The sequence below is a fragment of the Trametes versicolor genome (genome assembly GCF_000271585.1).
Source record: "Trametes versicolor FP-101664 SS1 unplaced genomic scaffold TRAVEscaffold_5, whole genome shotgun sequence".
NCBI lineage: Eukaryota > Fungi > Basidiomycota > Agaricomycetes > Polyporales > Polyporaceae > Trametes > Trametes versicolor.
Window position 1 is genome coordinate 2,235,503 of NW_007360325.1, and position 14,899 is coordinate 2,250,401.

Consider the following 14,899-nt stretch of genomic DNA (forward strand, 5'->3'; position numbering starts at 1 on the left):
GGTCCCTCAGTCCTCAGCCTTCCCATTCACCTCTCTCGAGCAGCCTCTGCCCGCTCGGTTATCCGTAATTCCTCACCCTCCCCAGTGTTGCTCCTCGCATTTCCCTTATAAGTGTACGATGCCTCCGCAACGTACACAACAACCGAGCCCAGAGGAGCTCATTAAAAAAGGTCCTACCAAGGGCACATGCCCGGAATGTGGCAATACCTACCACAAAGACCTCAGGCGGCATAGGCTGGTGCATCTGCGGCAGGGGTCCGTAATTACTTCCTGCACACTCACAGAGGCTATGCTTACATCTCGTCCAGCCCTATAGAGTGTCCACATTGCGACCAAACATTTTGCCAGAACGTGAACTTAAAAGTCCACATGGACAAGTGGCAGTAAGCGCTTTCGTTCTGTTCTCCATGCCCCCTCATATTACTCACCGCCCGTCGTAGCCTTAAAGTACGGCGCTGGAATTGCAAGTTCTACTATGTCGACGAGACCAACACGCAATCGCGCTGTTCCTCGATATTCGATGACCGCTCGTCACTCACAAGGCACTACAAGAGCAAGCACGGGTATATCCCCAGTTGCAAGGACCAGACGTACGAAGTGGTACAACGGAGCAGTAAACAACAGGTGAAGGACAAGCGCACATTTGCCACCAAGATCGCCACTATCACGAAGAGGAAGGAGCGGGTGCAGCCCAGGCGGAACGATGCGTCGGGTGCGGAGGGCCTGCGGCAGCAGCCGTCTCAGGACAGCTTGCTCGCCGGGTCCGTCGCCCCCGACGCGGTGTTTACGTCGTCACCGGCATCCGCTCCCGCCCCTCCAGCGGCGCGCCGGGCTTCACGCCCATATCCTTCGAAAAACTCATCCTCGTCCAGTTCTTCCCAGAACTCGGATTCATCCTCCCAGCGACCTCTGCGCCCTACCCCGTCACATCAGCCGATCGCCTCCGGGTCTTCAAGCCGCACTACGTCGACGACCAGCTCCCGCCCCCGCGTTTCGACCAACATGCCCGGCCCCGCCATGGTCAGCCCGGCAAGCTCGTACCACAGCGCCATCAATGGGGTGAACGATCTTTTCGGTCCCTACGGCGAACCGGTCTCCTACCCTGGCTCTTATCCCGCATACCCTCAACCGGAAGTACACGGACCCGCGCCCTCGGTCCCCGCCGGGCGGATGTCGACCCAATCCCTCGACATCCAGCCTCTGTTTGCGCGGGACCACTCCTCGACTCGGCCTCATCAGGGCTGGAACCTCGACAACCACGGGTTTGCGCCTTACTCCTATCCGGACATGGGGATGGGCATGAACATGCCAGACTCTTTCGGTGTCCCCAACACACTGGCGTTCGATATGCCCCCGCAAATGTCCCCCATGGGGCTGCCCTACTCCCCGGACACGCAGCGATGGAACTCGCGCGAATCGTCGCCGGCCTCCTCCCCGCCTCCGGCCTCCAGGTCGCGCGGTGGAGAGGCGCAGAACGCCTACGCGTATCGCTACCACAGTAGCAGCGGTAGGCGATGAAAGGTACAGTATTGTGCTCGAGTTATCTTATTTGTATTTGCGGTTTTATTGTGGTTCTTTACATCTGGTCCCGCGGTTTATACGCTGCGCATACGCCATCTTCACCCCGATGCTACCTCATTCTTATTGCTAATATTCGCTCCTGCTCACTCCTGTTGCTTGGGGCTCTTGTTAGCGCTTCGTTGGTTCATAACATACCTCTCGAAGTCGCGCCCTTCTTAATTATAATGACGCCTTGGCCATTGGCCACTCCTGCTCACGTGCACACTGTCCAAAGTTTCAGACCGGTCGCGCTTCACACTACTCTGGGTGATTTAAGGTCAGCGGGAACTCTCACAGTACGCTCAACGACGGCAGTACACCCAGTGCGCCTTCACTTGCCCCGTAGCTTTGGCGGCCGAAGCTATTTTCGTTTACATTTTCCTATAAGTTACATCGTACAGCACGAATAGATAGAGCAAGAGACAGAGGATAGAGTAGGGGGAGGTAACGGGGGCGCATATATCAAGGACAAGTCAGAGAGCCGAGACAGAGAGTGACGGGACAGAAAGGAGATGAGACAGGAAGGGTATACACACTCGTGTTGGGGCGGAGAAGGGAGGTATAGAAGACAAGAGGCATATGGGGGACATCTGCGGGCAAGAACTTGTCAGCGAAGGTTCCGCGAGAAAGCACACTAAAAGGACTGACCTTCGTAACAAGAGCGACATCGCTGATGAACAGCGGCGAACAAGCCGACTAGGCGTTGCTGGAGCCGGGTGCAGCGCCTACGTACTCCTTGATCCCGCGGAGGAGGTAATCCTCGCGCAGCCAGTCTGCCGCAGAGTCGCCCCACCGGAGCTCCGCGTTACGGCGGTCGTACCCGATGCCAGTACCCATGCACTCGCATTGCTGCATTCACGCAGCCTACATCAGCTTCCTGACGCCACAGCTCTGCGAAATTCACATACCGTCTCGTAGACCTCCCAGCGCGCGGTAGCCCAGCCTTGGTCGCCCATGCCATGCGCGTTCTTGAGCGCGTCGAGGGCGGCGAAGAGGCGGCGCAGGTAGCCCGAGCCCCATTCGTACCACATATTATCCTCTGGCCAGCCGCTGTCCTTCCACTCGAGGCCGTCCACGGGCTTTCCATAATCATCGGGTGAAGGAAGCTTCGGTGCCGCAGTGAGGACTGCCCGGAGGGCGTCGACAGCGGGAGACGGTGGCAGCGGTGCAGCAGGACGAACGGGGTAGGAGTTCGCGAAGGCACCGAGGACGCTGGACATGGCGTCCTCACGCTCGCGCTGCTTGCAGAATTGGCCGTCGCCACCGACAGCCCCGTCTCCGGCGTCGATCCTGTCCAGGACGGCGTTGCATTCCTCCCATAACCAGGGGACCAGGCGAGCCTTGATGTCACGGAGCTTGGCTGAGCGGCCGACGTAATCACGTTTGTACGTCGAGATGTCCACTGCGGGCGTGACGCGGTAGTGGGAGGGCTGCTGAAAGGGCTTCTTCGCCTTCTTGCTCGTGAGGTGCGTCTTGTAGAGCTTCCTGAGGCTGCGGGAAAGGTTAGCTGGAGATATGCGTAGCTGCGACGCTGCGACTCACTAGTTGAGGAACCCCTCCGGGCCTCCATGGCGTTCCAACGTCTTGCGTTCGACATCTTGCTCCCTGAACAGGAGCATCGGGCGTCTCGGGTTGTAGACATTCCTAGACTGCGGTCAGCCGGGGGATGCAACGACGATCTCGTCGCAATGCTCACGTTTGTTCCAAGTGCTTGAGCTCGCTCAGGTCCTTCTCGCTGATCCGGTATTGATCCTTTGCGAGGGTCTTGGCAATCTACGAACATGGGAGAGAGACACCAGGCGATTTCATGATCAGTCCGCATACCGAACGACACCCTTCGGTTGTTCTTACCATCTGCCGACCATGGACTCTCAACGGCCATGCAAGCCGGTCATTCCCTGCCCCTGCATCATCATGGGACGCGGGGGGTAGAGGGGCCGCGGTGTCAGCGGCAGCACTGGAAGCGTTGGTGGTGGCGGGGGCAGCGAAGGCGACCTTACGACCTCCCTGCCCTCCACTCGGAGAAACCGATGGTCCGTTCTTACTCCTCGGAGACGAAGCAAGCTTCGCCTGCGTGGAGAGAGAGGACGTCGACTTTGCAGTCGAACGTCCTTGTGCATGATGTCTCGCATTCGTCCGTGCCATGATATCGTGTGCCAATGCCAATGCCAATATTTCGATTTCAACGTTTATAACAGTTTAACAGCCTTTGTCTTTGTCTTTGTTTCGTCTTTACACTGCTGCAGAAGCAGACAGTGTGTGTATCGTAAGGGGGAAGGGGGGCGAGGAGGAGCGGGGGGAGTGTGGGCGAGGAGGATGAGGATAAGGAGGAATGTGGAGGCGAGGTGGATGGCAAGAGTGAGATGGAGGTGGTTGAAGAGAATGGGATATGGATGCGTACGGGGATTGGCAAGGTTGGGCAGCGTCGGGCGCGCAGATGAGAGATGATGATGGGAGGAAGAGGGCGGGTTGCTCGGCTAATCGCGGCGGAACTATTATATAGTGCTTACTTTCCCACGCATTTGTCAGCATCCTCTTCCGTGCTGTCGGGCGCTTCATATCTTATGTCGTCGTTTCAAAAGCCTCTGTCCTAAACAGCGCATACAGTACGAAGTGAAGCATTTGGAACAGACATGAACATCGATATATGTGGTATGTCGACTAGCTCATATGCCTGGCGATCTTCGTTGATTTACTTGATCGAAGGGAAGGGTCATGGGTCAGATATGTTCGGGCATCCACACGGCGTCCGCCCACATTTCGCACTGTACTTCGGAGTCAAGTCCTCGAGCTCGGGATGTCCCTGGATGTATATCTGGCTTAGTTGGACATATGCTGTGTGCGGTTTTCTCAAGTCGTATGCAAGACGCCGTTACTGCGGCTCGCCTCAGCCTGAGCTCCGCACACCGCAGGCAAGTAACGGAGTCGCGACAACTTGCAGCACCGACTCCTCTACACTCCGCACGTCTTGGCCATAGCCCTCTCTAATTTTGTCCCAAAATGTTGGTTTTCGCAGCGTCAGATGACCACATGACGTCTCGCAGCTGCAGCACTCGAGAACGCAGCTGCGGCAACATGTTCATCGCCATGACCCGTCTAAATAACGCTCATTTACCGCGTCCAAGGTGCGCTCCTCCTCCTTCTAGCATTTCATTCTGCGTTTATGAAGCTGCGACGCTGCGACGTTCTCACATGACGCAGACGACAGGACCTGCAGCTCCCGCTGCACTGCCGCAGCAGCTTGTCAATATACCCTTGGGCGCGGATTGCGTCGTGCTGAAACCTTGCATCTACTCTTCTCGTTACCCCCCACTGTCCACATCAAGCACCCCCTAACACAGTCACAACTATGCCAGGCCAAGCCACCAATAATCCCAGCTTGACTGGCGACACCTCTGGAGATCGGGGGCGCGGGGGACGCGGAGGACGCGGCGGCAGAGGCGGGGGACGCAAATACTGGCGGGGCGGGGGAAAACGTGACAACGCGGCGACGCAAGCCGCTGAGCATCACGTCGCACAGCAGGACTCGGGGAACGATGCAAGCACACATAACAACAACAGCAACAACAGCAACAACCACGGACGGGGAGGTGCACCGAACGAGAACGCATGGGCTACCGCAGGACGTGGACGCGGGCGCGGGGTACCTCAGGTCGGTCTGGGGCGCGGGAACGGGAACTTCGGTCATCTCCCTCCGCCGCCAGGCATACCGAATCGGTGGGCGGCGCTTGAGCCGCCGAGCACGCCTGACGACCCCCAAGGCCAAGGACAACAGGCTTTCGACGGACATGGCATACCCACAACGAATGGGAACGGGGTCCAACGCTGGCAGAATGGGGACCGTGACGGCGGCGGAAACCGCGGACGGGGGTGGTTTGGTGGAAGCGCTCAGGCCTCTCGTGGACGCAGCTTCTCCACTACGTCTCCACCTGAAGATACCCGGGGTAGGACCTGGGCCGAGTTCCAGGCTCGAGGCCGCGAATCGAGTATCCCGAGTTGGGGCGGATCTGGCCCCGACACCCCTGGTGAACATCGTGGGCGCGGCCGCGGCGGTTTTGAACGTGGACGTGGCAACTGGGATGGCGGCCGCGGTGGCTGGGATGGCGGTCGCGGCCGTGGAGATCGTGGCCGTGGTACTGGAGAACGTATTCGCGGGGACTGGGGTCGTGGTCGTGGTCGTGGTCGTGGTCATTTCGAGCGCGGTCGCGGTCGGGGAGAAGGCGGAGGCCGTGGGGGATACAACAACACCGACGGACGCTGGAGCAGTTTCAACAACACGCGAAACACTCAGCCCGTCCAGGAGGAGCTGCCCCCACCGCGGGAGATTATGGCGGGCGTGCTCGTACCTGCGCTTCAGCAGCTGACGCCACCCGCTGTCGGGCTCTCGGACAAACCGATTTCATTGGCGGGATTCAAGTGTATCGGATCGTACACTTGGCTCCAGGGCCGGGATCCCGTCATAGTCGTCCCAGGTAGGCACCGTTGGTTCGCCATCTGGACGTTCGATATGCTGGCTCCAAGCAACGCTGACCGCTTCGTGAGGTGCTCCGCGGCAGTGGCAGGACCGCCCTCTTCCCATCCAGGTTCGCTTCGACAGAGGCATCCGCATGCTCGACGAAAACGCGTACCATATGGGCTCTGCGTCATCTCTTGTCCCTCTCTTCCGCGCCGTCGACGCCTTCGACAAAGCTGATGATGAGCAAGGCGCCGGAATCATGGATGCACTCGCGCAGGTCGAGGAAGGCCCCGAAGCTGTCGACTGGCGCGATGTCGACTTTGTCACTGACCGCAACAACCTCCGCAAATTTGCTCGATGGATCCGCACTTCCCGCCTGAATCAAACCTCCCCTTCGCCGGCCGTTGACAGTGGCAGTCTCATCGTCGAGCCTGAAGGGAAAGATGAAGCTGGCCAGACGACGACTCCTGACCACACGAGCCCCGCACCCACGAGCACGACGTTGCCCGATGTCGAATGGGACACCCGACAGGATTTCCGAATCGACTTGCGCCTTGGCGGCGAGAAGACCGTCCTCATGGAACGCTGGGCGATTTGCGCCCGCGAGCACGTCGCGCCCCCCAAGGGCGGCTGTCGCGACAACTTCGTTCGCGAGGCCACCGCGAACGCTCCCGAGTGCGAGAACGGCGGCGGCCACTACCGCATCGTGCAGTATGTAAGTCGAATGGGGGACATTCTCACGCTGTGCCGGGGCGCTGACTCGCGAACATTCCATTGCCTGACATATAGGACCTCGACGGGCTGAATATGGTCGTTCGCTGGGAGGTCGACACCCGTGCCCCCAACTTCTCTGCCAATTCTTCGTCTCCGAACACATCCTCCGAATCTGGCACTGGGCAGCTTCCTAGTGTTCCCCCAACACCGGTCGATATCGAAGAGCTCGCACGCTGGGATGACACTCCTACTAGCGGTGCGGCCGCGTGGGGCGCACCTGAACCTGCAGGTTCTGCTTTTGTTGACATCGATGAACTAGCGAAGTGGGACGACAACACCGTTGACCAGGCCGCCACTTGGGGAGCGGCTCCTGTCCCTACCAATGCTACATCTGCTACATCTCCGATCGGGCAAGACTCTCCCAACAACAACGATAAAAACAACGATTTCGACGCTTTCGCGATCTGGGAGACTCCGGAGGACGACCCAGCCGCAGCCGCAGCCGCCTGGGGTGCCCCTCCGCCACAGCCCTCCAAATCGGCCGCCTCCGCGTGGGGTCCCCCGCCCAGCGAGGGCGGGGCTGCCCATGGTGCGCCTACTTCTACTGGCGGTATAACCAAGCCCGGACCGCCCCAGGAGCTCAAGGTTATCCGCGCGGGCAGACTTCTCCCGCAGAGCGCCGTCGCCGAGCTCGCGACGCGCTCCGCGCAATATGTCGACCGCACTAGCAACGAGGACACGTTCCTCCAGATGTTCCTCACACAGACCCCGCTCAACCTCGTTGCGGTGCATACGCGTGGATCTTTCGATCGCGTCATCCGCCAAGAGCTGGACGCGCCGGAGTTCGCGAAATTCAACGAAGACGCGGACATGATGCACACCGTGCAGCAGCTTGTCGCGTTGCTGCGCCAGGTCCAGGAGCTGGTGAAGGAGTATGGCAAGGGCGCGAAGCTAAGCTTGGTGTGCGAGAAGGGGAATCTTGCGCTGTACAGTCGTGGTGAGGAGGAGGAGGACTGTCTGGTCGCAAGCGAGCTTACTCGGTTCGAAGGATAAAATGTGGACTCACGCATCGTCTTCGCGCGTCAGAATCGCCCCATCTCCCTATCGTTTCCTTTACCTATGCAGTCACCAGTTCCCGCAGTCCCGCTCGATACTCAGTCCTAAATGTACTACGACCACTGCGCTCCACGCTATGATGAACCAAGGCTGAATTTGACCTGCATTCCTAGCTTAAGTGGGAAGCCGCACACCATTCAGAAAAGTGCTTGTTTAAGGTCTTCCAAAACTAATGAGACGAAGAATGGCTTCGTTAAACGGCGCAATATCCATGGGCAGGCGATAAGCGCTAACTTAAGCGTCAATAACCACCGTGACCGTGGCGTACGCCACAAGCCAACTCGGGTTGACTCAAACCATCCACCGCTGTCGGCACTTGGACTTCGTAGCATTCGTTAAGAAGTAGGGACTTTATTGGGGGGTGTTACACATACTGATACTACTCCAGTTCATCCAGGAAAACAACTAGTACTACACTGACTTGTCATCCAAAGACCCTCACCCACTTGTGACGCAACGTGGAAAACTGCGGTACAGCGACAGACAATTTACACGATATCACTACACTCAACGAGCTCGCATACAGATTAGCAGTACGTTCTTGCTCATATCAACTGCACACGTTGAACGCCTGGCGGTTGATCGCCACAGCGACGCTGATACTCTCGGAATGACAACAGAGTTTAGTCCACCTCGGAGATAGATGCACTTCATCCATAACAAGTTACCAGAGCTTATCAACACAATGCAGGAAGTCGCCGTTGTGCGGGTTCCATCGTATCACAGTCCCCATACTCCGCCGACGAAACATGGACCTTCTTCATCTCCTTGATCAGAAACGAACCATGAGACCTTCCTGCCCTCTTCAAACTTTGTCTTTATACCGCCGCTAGGTACCGCGCTTGTACATCGACATGTCCTGATATCGATGGTTTTTCCGCAAATGCCGTCGCGGCTCGACGCGTCGCCCATTCATACCCCAGCCTTCCTCGGAGTATTCTCTCGATCTCTTCCCCGCACTGCGCTCACGCACTTCATTCTAGACGTGCTCTTTCCTGCGATCTTCGCGCCTCTTCCCTCGCGAGATGCTCTCGTTGCACATGCATCGTCATTCTAGACGTCTTGGGCGCAAGCTCGAGGCCGCGAGGCCGCGCTTCGAACTGTCGCAGCTTCCTTGCCATGAACTCGTGAGCAGCGGTTCATGCAGCGTGTGCCATGCAGCACGAGAAGCCAAGTCGTCCCCCTGTTCAATGATCACATTCAGCCCGTTGCGGGATAAACGTCGCTACCAGTACTATGCGCTCCGTTCCAACGTGCCGGAGAAAATGCGGCGGGCCTGCATACATGGGCCCCCTTCGCGCTCCTCCCCTTCCTTCCTGGCCGGAACACAATCTGGCAGCCGGCTCCTTCGAGTGCCATGAGGCTCATATCGCATCATCCGGTCGAGACTTGGTGCGCATATGAAGCCTGCGCCCGCCCATCCGCCGCTCATAGACTGATGGTCGAATGAACTACAGAAGTTGCCTTTCCGGGCGTGGCGCTTAGCCGCAAAACCCCGCCCCTCGGCGTAACTTGGCCATACAACCTCCGAGGCTCTTCCTTGAATCAACGCCCGCTTGTATGCGCGCAGTCCTCTACCTTGTCGTATGAACTTCAATCTGACGGGAGCTCCTCTTTTTGCATCTTGTAACGGGTGGTAGATGGCCACGCACGGCGAGCCGTCAGTCAAGCTCAGCACTCAACAGTCAATTGGCGCCTGAGCCGGTTGATCGATAGGTATATGCGATTACGATCTACTAATGTTCGAAGCGTATATGTAAGCAGGACACGCTAAAAAGACACGATAGGGAAAGACAGTGGCAGAAACACAAACCCAAGCACGATAGAAACCAAGGCGTGCAAAGTTCACGGAATTGAATCAGTACCCAAGGCCTGCGCGAGCCTGCGGAATCATCAAGGTCTTCCCCTTCACCGTCCGTGCAAACCAGCCGCCCACAAGGATACCCCACAGGAAACCCATGTAACCGGCACCGCCAGTCTACATAGGCGAACACGGACGTCAGCGACTAGGCCACCTATTACGACAAACAAAACACGCACCTTTCCGATGGGAATGATGATGAGCTCTGGGCTGCCCTTGTACGCCTTCTTGAGCGGCTTGCCCTCGAGGAAGCTGGTCACGTTCGCGATGATGACCTGCGCGTGCGTGCCTGCCTTCGCAGCCTGCTTCTGCTCCTCCCAGTCGATGATGTCGCCGCCCGCGAACACGCCCGGGTGCCCGGGCACCTCAAGGAACTCGTTCACGCGTACGGTTCCCTTGGCCGTCACGACGTTCTGGCCGAGCGTGGAGATGAAGTCCGTGTTCGGGCGCGCGCCGTACGAAGGGACCTGCAAAGCGGGTGAGCACGCGCATGCAGGTAGAGGGAGTCGAAAGGCGTACTGACCACTAGGTCGGCGTCCGGAATCTTCTTGCCGTTACGCGTCGTGACGCCCACAGTGCCCTCGGGAGGGACGTCAAGCTTGTCCCCAAGGATGAACTCGATGCCTTTGGCGCGTGCGCGGCGCTCGATGTCCTTGCGGAACTTGTCTGGGTAGGTATCGTTGACGAGCAGCTTCTCGCTGTGGACAACAGTGACTTTCTTAGTCTGAATATGTTGTGAGTCTCGCCGCCACCCATATACAATGTTCAGACGAACTGACCGGCCAAGTGTCCTTGATCTCTCCAGCGGTCTCTAACACACCGCGCGCGGCGGGCGTCAGCACACAAATCAGACTCAGGAAGTCAAATACACTTACCAAGTCCAACGGCACCGCCACCCACAATAACCACATGCTTCGCCTTCTCGTACTTGCTCCTCCACGAATTGATGTGCGCGCGCACCTCGTCGTCGTGCTCGGGGAAGTTCAGCGCGCCCGGCCACACGCTGCCCGTCGCGAGCACGAGCGACGCGTACGATATGCGCTCGCCGTTCTCGAGCGCGACCTCCCCGCCCTTCCCGGCCGCGCCCTCAGAGATCGACACGACCTTCCCGATCTTGACCGTCCCGTTCCCGTTGTGGAACAGCTTGTCGTACGGGATGAGCGCGGTGTCCTCGAGCTTGTCCGCGGCCGTGACCGTGAGGCGCGCGCCGGCGACGAGGAAGACGAAGTACGGCCGGTCGTTGATGAGCGTGATGCTGTACTTGGACGCGTCCAGCTTGGCCGACAGCTCGCGTGCCACGGCAGTGCCCACGCTGCCACCACCGACGATCACGACGTTCTTCTTCGACATCTGGGAGGAGTGTAGGCGAGCAAGAGGTAGCGCGAGGGTGGTGCGAAGGAGCTCCGAGGGAAAATAGTTACGCTTTTACCTGGCATGATCGCTCGCTTTTTAACCAGCGCAGCGAGCTGCTTGCCGACCCGAGGTTGCAATCATGGGAGGTTCAGTATTCAGCGGGGCCTGGGGGTGGTAAGCAGAAATGACACATGCACACCCGCATCAGCTTACCCACATGTCAAGCGCCCCCAAAACACCCCTGACTCCGCGACGCGACTTCCGAACTTTTCGGAGTGGCTCGACTTTGGCAAATCGATCCTCCTGTTCACTCCTGACAGCCATGGCCTGGTCTTTGGAGGGATGCCCAGGTACCTGTCAGCAGTATGTGTCAAACCAAGACTCGCAGAGCTGCATGCTGTAAGTCGTTCTCGTGGTATCCATACGACCGTGTTCACCTTCCACCACCAACGCGGTGTAAGGCGCAATCTTGGCATCGCCGCAGCGCGTCAATATCATGGGCATATACACGCGCCTCCCCGACTTCTCGAGGATGCTGATTAAGACGTATCTCCGATCAAGGCAATCCCCCACTAGCATCCCGACATTTCGACACCAGCGGAGCGGTACCAGGCGTAGGCTGTTGACTCAAGCTGCAACAACGTTGCTCGACAGTACTCTCTGGCCGTTGCTGATGTTTCCGGGACCTGAGATACGTGAGTACCGCATGTCTCATCGTCTTAGACGGCCTGTGCTAGCACTTCCTGCGGGAAATTTTAGTAATTCCAGCGCAGCGCGGCTTCGGAAATGATCTTCATTCGTCAGCTTACCGAAACTCACAGTGGGTCCGAGTGCGCCTTGGTCTCTGCACACAGCTATCCTGTAGCGTGAAACCGCGAAGAGGAAATCACGGTCCAAGGCGGCCTCGAATGCCTAAGTCTCGAGCTTGAAGCGGTGCTGCATCGCATCAGTCCTACACCATCTGCTTACTATGGTGGAAGGAGGTTTCATAGTTGCAAAGCATCCAGGCAAGGTGTGTCCAGTTTCTTGAGTTGAGACGTTGGCGCGGGTCACTCGCACGGCGCCCGAGGGAATGGAGGCCCTCCACGAACACATGTGTACACACAAGCACTGTTAAACAATTGTAATACTCATCGTTGCTGAGATAATGATACACTCCGGGATCCCTGGAGAGCAGTAGTACATTCGAGATAGATGTGGTGATGGAGATAGTGTTCTGTGTACTGCAGATAAGCACGCAAAATCGCTAGCGGCGACTGGAGATGCGTGTATTTACCGTTACATCGACGACGAGCCTCCTGCGGCTGATCGGTAGGTGGGCGACGGGATCTTCGGGAACACGCGCTCGCGCCCGGCCTCTGTCTGTAGATAGTCCCGGCTCGGTCCTCGGAGACGGTACTCGTCCTCCAGCCATCGCGCCCCAGGATCGAACCACTCCTCGCGGTGAGGGCTATAAACGATGGCGCATCCGACGCAATCCACATACTGTCATGAACGCATTCGTCATTTTCCCATCCGTGCAGATATGCGGAGACACTTACGGTGTCGTAGACCTCCCAGCGCGCACTCGCCCACCCCGCCTCTTCTAGCCCATGGGCCTTGACCACAGCGGCCACAGCCGCGAACACACGGAGGTGGTACGCGTCGTCCCAGTCGTCTAGCGCTATAAGCGAAGTCCCGATCGGCGTCCTGCCGAAGGGCACGATGCCCTCGACGAATCCGCGCGTGTAGTTGCGCGGCATCCGCGGCGCCGCTGCGAGGGTCGTGCGCAAGGCGTTCATCCAAGGGGACTTCGGGGGAACGTGGGAGGGAGGCGGCCGTGCAGGGTACGTCTCCGCGAATATTGCAGCGCGTTGCATCGCAGTCTCCCAACGCTGGACTCCGAGGCCGCTGCTGTGACCCCTACGCTTCCGGCAGCTCTCCCACCGCTCGAGTTCCTCGGTGAACTCGTTCCAGAACCAGGGCGTCATCGTGTTCTTGATTTGAGCAAGAGCCGGTGAGAGGGGGATGCTCAGGTTTCGCGCCGGGATGGTCTGGTTCGCCTGCGAAGGAACGGGACCTGCGGCCGATTTCCCGATGACATCGCTGCGATATGCATAGGGGAGTTTGAATGATTCCTCGCCGCCGCTATTCTTCCTCGCGTTATGCTTCTTGCGCAACATCTTCAGGCTAGACCAGGTCAGGCCTGTTGGGCGAAGACACGCTGAAGATGCATATACTCACTGATTGATGAACTGGCCCTTTCCCCCGTGGCGCTCCCAAGCCCTGCGCTCCACATCCTGTTCTTGATAAAGTACCATGGTGCGGCTGTCTTCACCATTCTTGGGCAGCGTGCTGCGCGCCCATGTCAGTATACTTGGGGGAACCGTTGATGGTGATGCGGGACATACGGTTTCGTTTCACTCTGGAGGCCTTTGAGGTCGTCATTCGTAAGATGGTACTCCTCACGCGCATTTGTCCGGGTTATCTACGATGATCAACAACAGGTCAGCTACGCGTTACCATGGCTCGTAGAAACGCAACACTTACCGTCCAACCGCCGCCCCGAGCCTGAGGAACATCGTCGACCACTTTGCTCTTCTGTGACTGTGAGGGCTTCGAAAGAGACTCGAAAGGGAGCTTCGACTGCTGTAAACGGGCAGGCGACTTCTTCGACTCAGCAGACGCAGCCCGAATCTTGTCGGTGGTGGCCTTTGCCATGACGGCCCATAAAACTGATATTCCAGTACTAAGTTGTCGAATACACAGAGAGTATCTATGTAAGCCTAGTAAGAGTGGCGATCGTTGCAGTTGCGAGCGACCGTCCTACCACTGTTCTTCAGGTAGACGACGCCGGCGTGGACGGGTGGGAAGGGGGATGGCAACTTGGACGAGCGTGCTTATATATGGCCCGAATCTGCTGCTGATAAATCCGAGACGCGTTCCCACGACCGCGACGCGATGTTTCCCACGGGCGCGTCGCGACGCGTTTTTCCCACGTCTGTGTCGCTGAGGCGCGCGGTCCGTAACGGCTCTGCTCTCACTCACACTTCTTTCACTGCCAGACACCGCGGGCAAAGTTCGATGTTTTGGTCGAAAACATTGGAGAAACATAGAGAATAGCTGAAAAAGTTATTTTAGCTTATTTGGTCGGTAATCATGTTAGAGACATTGGCCAAACTTGCTGTATGTGTTCACACGGTCATGATTATGTTTTGCGTCCCAACATCGAAAAGACATTCTGACTGTTTGTGGGATGTTTTGCACGGAAAACATTGCAGAAAGAATTTTGTATCGTAATATGATGTCCCGTTGTGGACCATGGCCATGACATCAGAATACCATTTATCATTGTTCACGATGTTTTCCTGGTGTTTTGACACCGGCCACCGGGAATACATCGAAAATGTCTTTCAAAAGCTTACCGCAAAACCACTGGGAACACTTTCAAATTGGTTTTACAATGGTCTTCCTGTGTTCGTGACTGAAAACATTGTAATGACATCATTTATGTCTTTCCCGTGTTTTTCAAAGAGAATTTTTGAAGGCACAGTGTTATCATTTTGCATGTCTATCTAATGTTTGCCTCAAGTTACGAGGCCGAATATACTGAAAAGATTATTTCAGGTCTTTCAATGTTTTCATCATGTTTTCGACCAAAACATGCATAGAAAACATCATGTATGTTCCTCACATGTGACGGGAGCCAATCCTGCACAAATCTGCATACAAATCACGGACGATTCAAAGCACAAATCGTAGCTGAATCTAAATTTGATTGGTCCTGTCACAGCTCACGCCGAACGGGACGGCTCAAGCCTTCTGAGCACGCTGTACCGCCGTCAAGGCTGCGACAAGGG

The 14,899-nt window shown here is 57.3% G+C and overlaps 5 protein-coding genes across 5 annotated transcripts; 2 read left to right on the top strand and 3 right to left on the bottom strand.

Annotated features, from left to right (window-relative positions):
* Nucleotides 1-118: 118 nt before the first annotated feature.
* Nucleotides 119-1,518, top strand: TRAVEDRAFT_20056 (uncharacterized protein; the record flags this gene model as incomplete). Its single annotated transcript, XM_008038987.1, has 2 exons — nucleotides 119-255; nucleotides 441-1,518. The coding sequence occupies 2 exons, from the start codon at nucleotides 119-121 to the stop codon at nucleotides 1,516-1,518; spliced, it is 1,215 nt and encodes a 404-aa protein (XP_008037178.1).
* Nucleotides 1,519-1,998: 480 nt separating this feature from the next.
* Nucleotides 1,999-3,422, bottom strand: TRAVEDRAFT_58429 (uncharacterized protein). Its single transcript, XM_008039372.1, has 6 exons — nucleotides 3,412-3,422; nucleotides 3,257-3,333; nucleotides 3,103-3,204; nucleotides 2,469-3,051; nucleotides 2,209-2,409; nucleotides 1,999-2,150 (listed from the first exon to the last, which is right to left on the bottom strand). The coding sequence occupies exons 1-5, from the start codon at nucleotides 3,412-3,414 to the stop codon at nucleotides 2,257-2,259; spliced, it is 918 nt and encodes a 305-aa protein (XP_008037563.1). The 5' UTR covers nucleotides 3,415-3,422; the 3' UTR covers nucleotides 1,999-2,150; nucleotides 2,209-2,256.
* Nucleotides 3,423-5,393: 1,971 nt separating this feature from the next.
* TRAVEDRAFT_47047 (uncharacterized protein) lies at nucleotides 5,394-7,783 on the top strand (the record flags this gene model as incomplete). Its single annotated transcript, XM_008039273.1, has 4 exons — nucleotides 5,394-5,789; nucleotides 5,852-6,032; nucleotides 6,103-6,731; nucleotides 6,806-7,783. 4 exons carry the CDS (start codon nucleotides 5,394-5,396, stop codon nucleotides 7,781-7,783), a joined length of 2,184 nt encoding a protein of 727 aa, XP_008037464.1.
* A 1,921-nt stretch (nucleotides 7,784-9,704) lies between these two features.
* Nucleotides 9,705-11,057, bottom strand: TRAVEDRAFT_20059 (FAD/NAD-P-binding domain-containing protein; the record flags this gene model as incomplete). The annotated part of the gene is made up of 5 exons (XM_008038988.1): nucleotides 9,705-9,824; nucleotides 9,887-10,174; nucleotides 10,231-10,431; nucleotides 10,487-10,518; nucleotides 10,583-11,057. 5 exons carry the CDS (start codon nucleotides 11,055-11,057, stop codon nucleotides 9,705-9,707), a joined length of 1,116 nt encoding a protein of 371 aa, XP_008037179.1.
* A 1,281-nt stretch (nucleotides 11,058-12,338) lies between these two features.
* TRAVEDRAFT_47049 (uncharacterized protein) lies at nucleotides 12,339-13,760 on the bottom strand (the record flags this gene model as incomplete). Its single annotated transcript, XM_008039274.1, has 5 exons — nucleotides 12,339-12,545; nucleotides 12,602-13,229; nucleotides 13,284-13,394; nucleotides 13,451-13,527; nucleotides 13,590-13,760. 5 exons carry the CDS (start codon nucleotides 13,758-13,760, stop codon nucleotides 12,339-12,341), a joined length of 1,194 nt encoding a protein of 397 aa, XP_008037465.1.
* Nucleotides 13,761-14,899: the final 1,139 nt, after the last annotated feature.